At 36.4% G+C, this 14833-nt stretch overlaps 1 protein-coding gene across 2 annotated transcripts; it reads left to right on the top strand.

Annotated features, from left to right (window-relative positions):
- Positions 1-5462: 5462 nt before the first annotated feature.
- On the top strand, positions 5463-13805 carry LOC128859577 (uncharacterized). Of its 2 annotated transcripts, XR_008454172.1 has the most exons (3): positions 5463-7946; positions 8075-8337; positions 13716-13804. XR_008454172.1 is itself a non-coding variant. In XM_054096503.1 (2 exons), exon 1 carries the CDS (start codon positions 6587-6589, stop codon positions 7934-7936), a length of 1350 nt encoding a protein of 449 aa, XP_053952478.1. In that variant the 5' UTR covers positions 5463-6586; the 3' UTR covers positions 7937-7946; positions 13716-13805. The 2 variants fall into 2 exon arrangements, 1 of the variants encoding a protein (XP_053952478.1); XM_054096503.1 differs by lacking the exon at positions 8075-8337 and having other exon boundaries at positions 13716-13805.
- The last annotated feature ends 1028 nt before the right edge of the window (positions 13806-14833 follow it).

The following is a 14833-nucleotide window of genomic DNA, read 5'->3' as shown; positions in this document are numbered from 1 at the left end:
TGAAATACATAAAACCAAGTGACAGCACAATGTGGAACGCATTTCATTTTAGTCAACACATATGGGAAAAGGACATCTCAAAAATGGTAGAAAACAAGTGTCAGTCTGCTCGTTGCGCACAAATCATGCTGTTCGCTCTTTAACGTAAAAATTCCATTGTTCATTTGTACTGTGGTATTAAATATTTCACTATTATTGATATTTCATGGTTGAAAGGTGTACATTTCAACAAGAAAAATAATTTATCACACTGCAGTGCAACATGGAGGTAATGTGTTGATAGAAGTGAAAGTTGCTTTGCACCAAAAATGGGTGAGAAGTGTGTGCCAAAAGTGATTTCATAATAACAACTTAAGCGTCGAAAGGAGGCCATAAGTAAAAAAAGTAAAGTATAGACGAAACAAATCACATGCACCTGAACACAAGTACTATAAAAGATCCAATAGAACACTGCATCTGAAAAACGATTTGTAAACAGAGAAAGAAGAAAGGAATTTTAGGTGCGGTTGGAGGGAAAACGGCAGGTCACAAAGCAGGTTAGTGCCTTCTGTCAATGGAATGAAGTAAAAAGCCATGCATTTTTGTTCAATAAATGTGAAAGCAAAAAAATGCAGTAAAAGTGTATCTAATATAGTATATAAAGCTATAAAAACAGAAGATAAATATGAAGATATAAAAATAAATAAAATTTTTAAAAATATATATAACTCAGAGCAACGAGGACACTGGTTCCCGTGTACCATAAACGTTGACCAATGAATCGAGTCGTTCCCCCGACAGTCGGTTCTACGTTACCGGAACGACCCGGATTTATATCCGGCCAATTACTGTCACTCCACTCACTCTTCCCCTTTTATATATGGGAAATATTTATGCAGCTACAACAACAACAATCAATGAATCAGGTCGCTTGAATTGTAATACATATATATATATATTTAAACATATATACAAATATGCATACATATGTATATACAATTGGCGCGTACATCCTTCATTAGATGCAAAGTTTTTACTGCAATCAGTAGCATGCGTCTTGAAGTTGCCCAACAACTGGAGGGACCACCTCAAAATCGAGTTAGCGGTCAGCAGATTTCCTTTTGAGAATCTTTTTCATGCCATTCATGCATTCGTTATTATTTTTATGCCCACAGTGGGCTTCGACTCGGGGCCGATCGAGTGGTAGGCACACAGAAACCTACTCGAAAAATATGCGCCTAAGAAATGTGAGTGTGAGTACTTTTGGTCAAATTCGAGACTGAAAAAAGAAAATAAAATTGTAATGTAATAATTAGTAATTTCACAAGCAAATTTATCTTTCTTTGTGTGAAAAAGATAATCAATTTTGTAGGGCATCTTTTGTTTTTGAAATATAAGGATTAAAACCCCTGAAACTAAAACTTTGAGCTATTTTTGAAAAGTTTTTAAACTGAACCATAACTTGTTACAACTTTAAAATTTAAAGCTGGTTCTTGCTGTTCAAAATAAGTGAGTTAAAAAATCGGCTGCGTTAGCTCAAATAATAAAATCTACACTGCGTATACGCAACGCACATTTTTGCTGCAGTTGCTTTTAACGTTAGGGTGCGCTACAGTGGAGATATTTAAAAACACGTGTTTAGGGTTTTACTTCATTTTTCATTTCATTCATTCATTTTTCAGAATATTTCCATATCCTAATTAAGTGGCAGCCATGGTAGTTGTATGTGTTTGTTCTACGTACTCGGGGTTTTCCTACCAAGAGCTGCCGCCCCAGTAAGCTAGATCTGTCTAGCGCGCTAAACCTCTTCAAATAGTTCGTTTGTTATTTGCATGTTGGTGTTAGTATGTTGCAGCAGACGCTGCTTACCTAATTTCGAAATTTTTTTCGACCAAAGATAACAAATGTGGTGACGCATGACGGTGTTCCAGCTCCTTTTTTGATGGCCGAAAAACACGAAACCTTTCCATGTAGGTGGGTAGAAAGACACAAACCTATGTTATTGCAAAAATGAAAAAAAATGCCCCACACTTCATATTTAATAAATATAAAAAAAGGAATATCTGTAAGCGTGAGTGTAGCAAGAGGAGAAAAAGAAAGAAGTCTAAAGAATAACATTTTACCTTTAACAGAAGAAAATTGCATCGGTTAATGTAAAAATATTAAAAAATAATTGATTTTTAGTAGGTAGAATTTTTATATTTTCACATTTTATTTATTAGAACGTAAAATATTGGTCATAGTCTTACTGAACTGAAAATAAATGTGATAGAAAATACCCAATATATGTAACCAAAGGGTGATTTTTAGAGGCACACAATTTAGAAAAGAAATGCAATACCCAAATGTGATGCTAAAGGTCTTAGTTACTTGACTTCTTTGGACTATACTGGAAAGTTATCTTTTATGTTATTATTACTAAGAAATATCTTCGGACAAGGCTCAAATGAAGGAAAATCTGGAATTATACGGCGATTGAATATTCATTGCAATAAATGGATTGTATCGCCTGTTATATGACACTTGGCGCCATTTTATTAGAACCAAAACGCGGAATGAGGAAGACGGACAGTAGACAAGCATCTATTATGCTCTTAGTTGAGTTCTGCACAGGAACCCCTTAAGTATATCAGACAAGTAGACAATTGATACCCTGGATTGGGTTAATATTTTAAGAGTAAAAAATTTATTCATTTTACATAAGCTAATTGCAATGTTCGTTTAAGTTTAAGAAATTGACGAAAAAACTGTTGAAGCTTCCCGAACTAAGTGAGACAATGCCAAAGGAAAAGAAATTTTGTTTATATATAGGGTGGCCAAATATAGTGCAACGAAGGAACTGAAATTCAAATAAAACAAAAAACAACGGTCGTATACGGTATGTAGCGCAGTCTTGCTGGAATGTTAGCTCAGATATCGATGTTTTCAAGATCCGTCTACAGCAATTTCCCGACCTCCAACGGCCATTACTGAATACCATTCACGTTTTGTTGTATCAGTTCATTAAGCCCTGCCAGTGCGGTTGTGTCACCGGTCATCATCGCCTCGCTCATCTAAGGGTAGGTCCAGGAAGCATGCTGTTTCGACGAGTTAGGTCCAAAGAGAGAAGGGTGTTAGATGAGTGTATTTAAAGGGGCATGTGAATAGGTGGTTAGTATCACGCGGGGTACCTTCACATGCTGGATATATATTGAGTATGTCGGGGTCGGTTCTGGGTAAGTAGAAGTTTAACCTGCAATAATATCCCGAACGTAATTAAGCCAAAGATAGGTGGGTCTCACGAGACAGCTGAAACTGTTCGCCTACGATGGGTGGTGGTTGGGCTCCGATGACGCTATTCGGGGGTCGGTAGTATAGGAAGGGGTTAAGAGGCTTCAGATGAATTTCGTTTAATGTCTGTCTGTACACTGTCCGGTTCAGTAGTATATCTGGTCCAGGATCTCATCATTGTAGTCGAAGAGATATCTTCTGAATCACGTGGGAAGTTACTCAGTCTTTAGCAAATACCTGAAGGGATGATTATTGCTGTAGCATCCCAGCAGAATTCGCTTCCTGAGATTCTTACTGGACTCCTTCACCGGCAGCATGGAGGACTGCTGATGGTAAAGTGTAGCTTTGCCACCATGCAATGAACCACACCAAACAATCAATCTTGGTACAAACATTTTCGTGCTGTGTTCGCTCCAAGAACGGTAATTTTTCTTCAAAATGAAGTTGAGCAATATCAGCAGCTCCATCAGATCTTGTGTTGTTTGATGAATATTAAGGAAGGCTAACTCTCTACAATGTGAATTTTTTAAACTTGCGCTGGAAAACATAGGCGCCATCGAGCAAGCTGGCGGAGGCCAGAGTTGATGATTTCAGCAGCCTAAGTAGCCGTGCCTTATTATATAATATACATATTTAATATTTATATAATTGGCGCTTACATCATTTTTGGAGGATTGGCTTAGCTCCTCTTCCTTTTTGTGGTGTTCATCTTGCTGTTGTTCCACAAATGGAAGGACCTACAATTTTAAGCAGATTCCCAAGGTTTCAATCTTCGTGCATGAAACAATTGTTTTCCAATAGCGGTCGCCCTTCCTCATAAAAGCCGTGGCGTGTTAACAACATTAATAACATTAGCCCTGAACTCCAACGGAGAACCAAGCTTATACACAAGCCACACTCTAGTCATGACAATATCGATGAATATTGTAGAAGATGGAATGATGATCCACATGGAATCTACTAGCGCTTAAATATAGGTAGGGTCATGTGTAAGTGGAAACTAATTTAAGATGCCTCGAGTTGCTCATCATAGGGTGAGACACCGTTATTGAAATTTCGATAGATTCCCGACTATGCCGACTTTGTACCCGTAGGGCTAGGAAAATATATAAAAAGTTACAAAATTAAAAAATTGTGGGGTGCATATTGCTTTGCCAAGCTTGGAAATCTCTCACTCAATGATTTTTCTATACAATGGCGGGACAGAAAATATTATGTCGCCATTAAATAGCAGCAATGTTTTAATAGACGCTTTTTCATGGAAGGTGGGGACTACCAACTGAAGCATTTCGTTCTGTCGTGTTTAATTTTACTTTTATTACAACTTGAAATTGTCTCATTAGCTTCAGACTCACCACATGTCATATACTAGTACAATCAGTTGCGGCAATCTTTGGATTAGGTGAGACTCCTGAATTGAAAGCAAAGTGCTCAAATAGTGCCATAGTCAGATTGCTGAGTTCAATATTTCCTTAACTACAAGCATTACAGCTTGAAAAATACAAGTAAGTATAAAACAGAAAGTTCACAGATAAATTTGTATATGCAATCGACCCAATAAAACACATCCCAGCATGCCATACATAGCTAGGGAAAAAAGAACATAAAAAGCAAAAATGGAGCACGCAAGCAGTAAAATTGGCAAAATTGCCAAACTACCAAAGTGCCAAACGACTATATTGCCAAATGTCATGCAAAGCCGGGAGCGAAAGTGGCCAAAAAATCAAAAGTAAGCGAAATGAGCACCAAGCTGGCTGAAAACTGAATGGAAAAATATAAATTGAAAGTAAAATGAGAGAGGTAGGCCAGCTGCCAGAAAAAAGTTGCGAAACAGCATGACAAGCGCCAAAATGCCAGGACAGCAACGCTGATGTGCAATGGGTAGAAAAAAAAACGCCTACTATCGATTTTTATTATTCATTGCGGAATGAAATGCGCGCATGCTTCGTAAAGTTTCCTTCTTGCTAAAGCTTTTGTAGCACTCTCTCACCACATAATTCGCTCCTACTTGTGTGCTATTCTCTATCAATGTGTATGTGTGTTTGTGTGCATGAATGTGGCATACGAGCTACCATACATGCTCCAAAATCTCAGTGTTACGACGGTTGTGATAATTTTGAATGGAGATAGGCACACTACTTTGGTTGCCAGTTGGACGGACCTTTTGCAATACACACAACATACTCATATTGCCCGTGGTCGGAACGATGCAAAGAAAGAAACTGAGCAAGAAAATTCGGAAAGATTTTAGAAAAGTGTGGAAAAGACTTTTGTATTGATAAAATAAGCTACATTTTTCATTAACGCATAAAACTTGCAATACAAATTGTTTCGTATGCTAAATCGATAAAAGGAAAATTATGTGGCGAGCTATGAAAAGTGCAAGTAGTAAAGAATTGGAGTAACGTGGCAGCAGGATTTACTTCGGTGCAGCTGTACCCATGGATGAAACAACCAGATTTGGTGGCCTAGTCAGATATACGGTGGCTGTTAACGCTCAGCGGTTGGCTGGTATTGAATTGTGAGGAGCCTTTTTTTGCATGTTTGTGTGTATCTGGATGCAGGCGACTCACTGTGGCACAGTATTAGCAAACCCTCAGCAATATTTCAATAATATGCCTGCAGGTAGAGTAAATTTTAGCTGAATAAAATTTCTGTAGTGCTCAATTAAAATTGGATGATGACAGTTAATGTGAAGTAAAATTACCGCAGCACGAAAGTTAATCGTCGTCACCTGCAATGTCCAACTGCCAGAACTAGGAAAAATCAATATTGCAACATTTCTCGTGACCATCAAAAATTTACTATGAATTTAAGCGAAATGAAATTGTGCGCATTGTAGTGAAGAGAATATCAAAATAAAAACACTTATATAATTCGTTCTAAATAAGCAAAAACCGAAACAAGAAAAAAAGTATAGGAATGATAGAGTATAGAGACTCTGTCAGAATTTTGTATCCAATAGCTATGCGCGTTTGTTATGTGTGTTTGTGTGCGCTTAGCCTTAACATCCATATGCTCCAATCAATACAGTTGCTCGAAGGCGTTAATAACTAAAACACATTGCAGCTGGCATTGTGCTATGTTAATACATGAACACTCTCGCATACATGCACCAATTTTCTACAGCTACAGCTACGCGCCTGATAGATAGGCAAGGAATTCGGTTACTGTTTGCGTTAAGTAAATGAAATATTAGCTGGCAAAAACTGCGCTGAATAAACAGAGCGCAAAAATTAACAAGAGACTACAACAATTCGGACCCCCATACATACACACACCTGTATATTTCAAATTCAACTGCCAAGCGTATACTGCGCGCCGCCTCCACAATACAATGGGCAAGAAAAAGGTACCGAGCGAGGACCTAATTGTCCCCCCACAGGATCAGCGCATTTGTGGCACTATTTGCGTGTGTCAAATGACGCTAGTGCTCAGTTCAGTGGCGCTAGTCTATCTAACTGTCGCCATTTACATGCCGTCGACGCGCGCCTTCAAGAGCGGCATCGATCCAACGCCCGTCATGTGCACCACCACACGTGCCGTTAACAAGGACAACTGCGAGTGGGGCTCGTGTGGCGAATGGTGTCTGAGTAAGACTTCTGGCGCCTGCATACAAATCTACGTAAATCTCCGTACCAATGGCACCAATCTCACCTTCCAGAATTGCACGAATTCGGCGAATAAAACGTGCTATGGCATCGACCAGGACCGCGCGGATAAGGCGCGTTGCATTAATGATGAGTGTAAAAATTTGACTGGCACATTCAATTGCACTGAAGGTCAATGTTTGAATATAACCGATGCTTTTGAGTGTGTTTTCAAAAATAGTGATTCGCCGGTTAAGTGTTCGGGTAGACGGGGGAAAATCAATTGTATGGACATAAACGGTTTGTTTTCGTGTAATCGTGGCACTTGTCGCAAAATTCGTACCCCCTACAATTGCGATCGACGTTGTGTTGACATACCAACACGCAATAAGAATGTAGTAGTGCTAAGTGGTGACAAAGTATATTTGTCGCAATGTCAGAACGCTATCAATACAGAGACAAAAGAAGAGGTGTGGAACGAATCGGCCGATAATGTAGTGATGGCCTCGTGTTACTTCATCAAAAATACCTCGGATCGTGTGGAGGCATTGGATTGCATCAATGGTTCCACACTCGAACACAATATGCTCACCGATCTTACCAATTTCACCTATCTAAGCCATTTGCACATATCGGTTTCGGTGCCAACACCAGAGATTGCACCACCTGATTTCGATCTAACTATTTCGAACGAGTCGAAACTAATGATAAATCTTGAGGGTTGTGTAAATACGCTGATGGATGAGTGCAAGGAGTTCTTGAAGGATTTCGGTCGTGATGGTAGCGATCATAATGCACGCGCGCGCTTCCCTTGCTTCTACTCGCCCTTGAAAAAGGAAATTGTTGTTGCGCGCTTCGATTTGGAAGTCACCTATCGGCAGTTTGTTGTTGCTTCGGTAGTGCCATCAGTGTTGTTCGTGGTGTCCTGTTTGGTGTTGCTACTCTGTCAGAAGACCGTTTATGTGGGCGACGATGCAAAAATGCGTTTCAAAGGTTGTGTGGATACTGATACGATACTGGCGAAAAATAATATAGGCTCCCAAAATAATTTAGGCGATACTGGTGGAGGGGGAGGCGACGATGTAATGGCGCTATGAGATCCGTCACGTAAGAATGCTAACTAGTTTTTAATTAATTAATACTCTTATGGCAAAAAGCAGATGTCATCAATTATGTGCTAATTTTGTTTTGTCAGCTTATTTATGTAAATTATAATACCTATTCTACACTTCCAGCATACTTTCAGCTGCATCAACGCGGATTGAAGCCTGAAAGCTCAAATATTTACCCACCTTTTTGAACATTTGTGCTGTTATTATTGTCCGTAAACGTCGTTTATGCTGTAGGTTTCAGAGCATATTGTGAATAACTACATTTGAGTAACCGTAGAAGCGGTACCTATTGTACATATCTAAGTACGGAGAAAGTTTAGAGTTTTCACCAAATAAAGAGCCAAACCTAATCTTGTATTTTAGTAAATGCGACGCTTTCAATATGTGTATGTTTTTCATTATATTGTACTTTGTTAAGAAGCTTAGAGCTTTCGCTAAGTAATACTTGTATTTTAGTAAGCGAACGCTATCAATTTATATTCGTTAGTTCTTTAAGAAAGTTTAGAGCTCTCGTTTAGTATAAGTTCAAACGGGATATTTTAGTGTAGAACCAGCACACATCAGTGTAGGTGCAGTAGATATGTATATATATAACTGAATATATGTTTTCAATCTATACTGTAAGCTTTGTATGAAAGTTGAGAGCTTTCACCCAGTAAAGAGTTAATCCAATTATTTAGTCTTTTAGTAAATACTACGTTTTAACTTTCCATATATTCGTAAACCTGGTTACAAAACTTAGCGCATTCATCAAATAAATATTATTAGTTTTATATAAAAGCTTTAAGTATTCACCCAGTAGAAATATCTCATTAGTTGCTTACATACATATGAAGGTTGGTTTATTCGCTTTGTATTATAGCTTTGGCCAAGTACAGATCAAGAGTTTTTGAAATACCCTGTTTTTATTAGGTTTGACTGGACGCATAGAGTAAAAACTTATGAGCCATACGAGTGTGTCAATTAAGTTTCTGGAATCAAAGCTGTAATAAGTGAGTCAAAGCTGACGATAGCGAAGTATAAGTAATTTGTAAAACCTAAAGAGAAAGACGTTTTGTCAGCACGTTTCAGCAAAGACAAAATAATCAAAAATATTGCTTGAATTAATCGCAAAAGTTCGATAATTTTCGTTAGAAAATTTTCGAGTAAAGAGCATCTAGCATTGCATTCAGTCTTTCTTGTGTTTCTCTATAAAAGTTTCATTATTTTTCATTCACTTTCATTGACTGAGAGCAAAGTAGCTGTACCACGATGCGCGCCATCTTGTCATTTTCTCCATCGTGAGTGGCACCCACAAATGCAAAGTTGTTTATTTTTGTCACTTCTCGCGTCTTTTTCGATAGCATGGGAATGAAAAACGAAATGTGCAAAAAAAAAAATGGGTATCTGAAGTAAGAAAACCGCAGTCATTTGGGACTTAAAGCAACAAGAACAAAACACTTTTGCAAATCCCATACAACTCGCAGGTGTTCTAATACATATTTCAGTTTTTTTCTAGAATTAAATTACGTTCATAACGTAAATACTTCATGCCAGTTATGTTTACAAATACTTTACTAATTTCGTGGGCTCTGTAGAAAAGAGAAAAAGTTAGGGTTTTTTTAGAATTCTCCGATATAAGGCTCATCTGGGTCATAGCGACATTGCAGGAAACTGCGAGGCGGATGAGCTGGCTAGACAGAAAACCTTGGAGATAGTTACCCCGCGAATGGAGAAGATAGACATCCCGCTGCATACCTGCGGTTTGCTCCTGGAGAAGTGGGCTTCGCGTCAACTCAGCGAACGCTGGCAAGCACACAAACCTGTAACGTTACGAAATCTTTCTGGCCATGAGTGGATCAGAGGTGCTCGAGGGATAACCTGAGGTTAACAAAATCTCAGCTTTTAAATTTCGTGGGTGCCCTTACAGGAAATTGACTGCGAGGTATACATGCTGAGAGACTCGGTATTAGTTCGAGTCCTTTTTGCGTGAGTTGTATGCAGGATAAGGTGGAATCATCTCAGCACTTTCTCTTTAACTGCCATGCTTCCACAAGACTAAGATTTAAGTATCTTGGCTCTCATCCTTTTGCTACGCCTGCTGGTATAGGAATCAATGATATGAAAAACCTGATGAATTTTATCAGTAGCACGAAACGGTTAACACCACCGTAAATCAGTCATCGATCGGGTGTTTTCTCCAAATACACATAATTTTTTAATATTATTATTTTCTATTTTGAGCATTCAGCTATCCAAATTATAGATATATCTAATATTTGTAGGTGTATTAAAAGAGTTATACATATGGTACAATTTCCAATGTAGCACAATGTTTTAAATCTCCTTCATTTTTTTTTAAATTATAATTTCCTATTTGTAAAAGTCAGTTTTGTCAGTTCTTGAAATCCAGATTTCTTTTACAAATTTTTAACTGCAATAAAGTACGATACGATACGTAAAGATAATATTTACTGGTAGGTATTTTTCAGTGGAATAGGCGATTCTCGCAACATTCGATAGAAAAAATTGCCAAAATATGCACTCAATTTCTGCGATTCGATGACATGACTCCTTCTTCTTCTATAAAAAGCCAGAAATGCTATTATAACGATGAAGTAATAAAAAAATTATAGTGTACTTATATAGATGGTGCTTATTGTGGCGCAACAGATGTAGTAACAGTTCTCTGGCGTCTTTTTAAATCAAAAAAAGGCTAGTTGACCAATGCTGAACTGCATTTAATAGCTTCTACAAATACGATTCGGCCCTTTGACGACCACACGCGAGAGTTGGATCACAACTCACTGTACAACATTTAACGTTTTATTAGCTTTCTGATGATGATTTTCATCACTGAAGCCATAAATGGTGTATAACGTCAGGCTGCAGAATAGCCAAATTCACACAAGACAAATTCACAAAAAATAAATAAGTCCCTTGCGGTGTTCATCACAAGTCCTTAGAGATTCATTTAAAATCAATCGGACAGAAGAAATTAGTTTTATTAATAGCTAATCTTGTGCCTGATCGAAGCTTTTTTTTCAAAATTAACAATATGGTTACCTCAGGAAATATTTTTCAGATTTTCAAGAAAAAAAACCTACAATTAATTGTTAAAAAAAATCGAAATTAAAAACAAAAAATTATTAATTATTATATAAGTTTTTTATGTTTTTCAAAAGCAGTATACATTTTGTTGAAATTTACCAAGCGGTTTCAATTTACAGTGATCACCAGTTCAAAAAACATAGTTTTGAGAAAAACGCTATCGCTTACCGGAGCGCCGGAGCCCCCGAGCGGGCTTTATTAATTGATGAATAACTCAAAAAGTATTTGTCGGATTCACTTCAAATTTTCACACAATATTTTTAAGATATAATATTATACTTTAATAAAATGCAAAATAATAAATGTTTTTCGAAAATTCCGACTACCCCTAACCGCTTCAGTGAGCAAATAAAGGACCACTATGGGAGCATTTAAAGAGTCTAGTGCTCTTTTTGTAGTCCGACTGTCAATAAACACAAATAAATCTCCCTTCTAATAATCAGTCCCCTTAAGAGCTGATTTACATAGCTGGTAAATAGTCCCAATGGTTACAAGAGGAAGAAATCTAGCGGTCGCCTTATGGAGGCACAATGATTCCGCTTTAGCATAAAACTACTAGACCAAGTAAGACATAATATACATATGATGCTTATTGTGCTGTTAGAACATTTTTTTCTGGCATAGTTAAATTTTTGAATTATTTATCTGAATTTTTTGGAAAAAGTGGAAAAATGGTTAAAATGTGTATTTGAAGAAATATAATACATATAGTAAACATTCCATGTATGGGGTGATTTTTTAAGAGCTTTAGAACTGAAAATAATAATACGAAACAGAAATATTGTTGAAATTATTTTTGTTTATTATAACCTGGTGGATAATTACATGGCATTTATTTTATTGAACATGATATCCGGTATATGTCCACCTCGGCTACGGTTACATGACTCATTCTATCGGTCCGATTTTCGACTATTTTTCCAATAAACCTGACTGTATGACGTCAATGGTGGCTTGAAACACCAAAATGAAGAAACATTTTTTTCTAATAGCGGTTGCCACTCGGCGGGCAATGGCGAACCTCCGAGTGTATTTCTGCCATGAAAAAGCTTCTCATAAAAATATTTGCCGTTCGGAGTCGGTTTGAAACTGCAGGTCCCTCCATTTGTGGAACATCATCAAGACGCACACCACAAATTGGAGGAAGAGCTCGGCCAAGTATCTAAAAAGGGTGTACGCGCTAATTATATATATATGTATATATATATAGTGGTACACTGGCGGTATGACCAGTATTACTGCCTTGTTCCTCGCTCATATGTATAACTCGCGGTTGAGTTTCTTCAACATTTCTTTACACCAATCGGTACGAGTCCATTTTTAGGAAATTACCAAACTATGGGGTATCCAACGAGAACGAATTTTCTTGACAACCAAATGTTCATGCAATATTGAATGCTAATCCCACTAATGACCAAAAATACCCTTACTTTGCGATATGATTTTGCGTTATCAATTGACGCACAGTATAGATTGCTTTTCGCACAGCAACCGTTTTTGGAAGGCCTTCACGAAATTCATCTTGCAAGGGTCGACGGCCACGTTGGAGCTCGTTGTACACAGTAATTAAGTGTGGTGTTTCAACGCCAAAAGTCGAAGTATGTTGATCAATGCGCTTCTGTCTCAATAATTCACGTCGAAAATTGTAATATATCATCGCACGAAAATTTTCACGAGTTAATTCCATCTTCAGCTCACTGAAAATTGAAGAAATAAGCTCTTAAAATTTAAACACACCTTCGTATACCCATATAGTACTTTTTAGAATATTTTTGATGCTATTGTTTGTGCTCTAATTGAATTTGAGAAAGTTAAAAATACGGAAAAATGCAAAAAGTGATATTTTGTATGACATCTCGGCATATAGTATTCAGTTAAAATAACACAGAAGGAGACTAGGAGTTTTGCTCAACTCTCCTATGTATTAGAAAATAAATATACCTTAATGTTTGTATTAACAATATCCTTTTTCTGACATTTGACCGCTATTCATTAGACTGTTCAGAATATTGAAATGTTGGTTCAAAAGATTTATGAAGATATTGCCTTTTATTACTATAGATATTATCAACTGCGCTTTTTTAGGGCCATTAAAAAACAATACTGGTAATGTGCCATGAATATCACGGTTACAGTTGAAAATACAAAACCCGTAGTTGCAAAACTAGACTTTCAAGTTAATCGACTATGTTGTAAGAGTGTCACTTTGAACCTAAGAAAAGGAAAACTGCTCTTGCTTGCAGATGTGCTAGCCCCAAAGTAAAATATTTTTTTCCTTACTTGTAATATTGTATTGTAGAATTTTTTACATTTATCATCGTAGCGAAGTTCCAATTTTTGTTTGTTTTGATCTTAATGGAATTTGTCTCAGTTTACTACCAGCATTGGTTACCTATCCTCTTTAAGGTAGAATTTTAAATTTCTACCTATGAAACGCTAATAAAATTGATTAATGTTCGTTATTCGTATGATAAAAAACTCTCTTACCGAATCCCTTAGGTTATCAATAAATTTAGAGAAAAATGTTCCCCTCCCAAAAATACTTAGTACCATACTTATTAGCCTTACTTATTAAAAATGTATACTCATTTTTTTTAACTTTTTCTATGTAGCTGTTATAAATATTTAACTCTTAGTATACCTGAAAAAAACTTTAACCCTTTCAATTTTCTAGGCATTCCTCTGCTTCAAGAAGACAGTCCCATACATCAAGCTGGAGTGTTTGCTATGCAATAAAGCGACAAGTAAACTAACAGTAACAACAACAACAGCAACAACAACAATAGTTGTACAACACTCACTTCACCTACTCAACTCAAAAAGAAACCAAGAAAAAACATTCAAAATATATTTAACTCAGCCCAATAAAAAAAATTGTAATAATTAAATTTCACTACTCGCGAAATGCGCTTGCTGACATAAAATCATGCATTGCTAAAATATAGAAAAAGATAAAAATTCAACAAACAGCTACCATTTTATGCAAATTACAATCAACTGGCACATAGGTAAAATTATAGCAAACACATTTTCAGTATATTCTCGAAAGCAAGTACCCTGTATTTTAAATTAATATTTATTAGCGGAAAAAACTGCAAAAAAAACAAAAATACAAAAACACAAAAAAGCGAGTAAGGAAGTTATTTATTCAGACAATATTAGATTTGCAAGAACATGCAAGTAATTCAAACGATTTTTATTAAATAAAATTCAATGTTGTAAACTAACTGGAAAAACCTTGTATCAAACTCACTACAACAACACCGCAACCCAAAGAATTCTATGTTATTAGCTTTAAATTTAAATCTATATTGATGAAAAATCTCTATTTAAGCGTTATTGCACTAATTTCGTACAAATGGGCACATAAACACTCAACTACTTTAATAGCAACTCACCAATACTCACACACAAACACACTTACAAACTCACATCTTAATGAATGTCAAACGGTTTGGAGGGATGCGTGATCAAGAAAATATTCAAGAAAATTTTGGTACAAAAAAATAATTAAATAAAATTCACAGAGGGCAAACTAAAAAACGTGTAAACGAACCCTAAGTGTAGCGAAACAAGATATCACAACAAACAGACTTGGACAACAAATAAAAAAATAGCTGACTAACAATTCAACTCAAGAGAAATTTAGATAAAATAGCATTCAAATGAAAATGGAAAAGTATTTAGTGAAAATCATAAGAAAAATATTGAATAAATTTATTAAATAAATAATCAAAACCAAAATTAGAAAAGAAACAAAATATCATAGAATTATAAAATCACCGACGTAAC

Source organism: Anastrepha ludens, chromosome 4, assembly GCF_028408465.1.
Source record: "Anastrepha ludens isolate Willacy chromosome 4, idAnaLude1.1, whole genome shotgun sequence".
NCBI classification, from domain to species: domain Eukaryota; kingdom Metazoa; phylum Arthropoda; class Insecta; order Diptera; family Tephritidae; genus Anastrepha; species Anastrepha ludens.
Note: the sequence above shows the minus strand (reverse complement) of the source record. Positions and strands in the feature narration are given on the sequence as shown.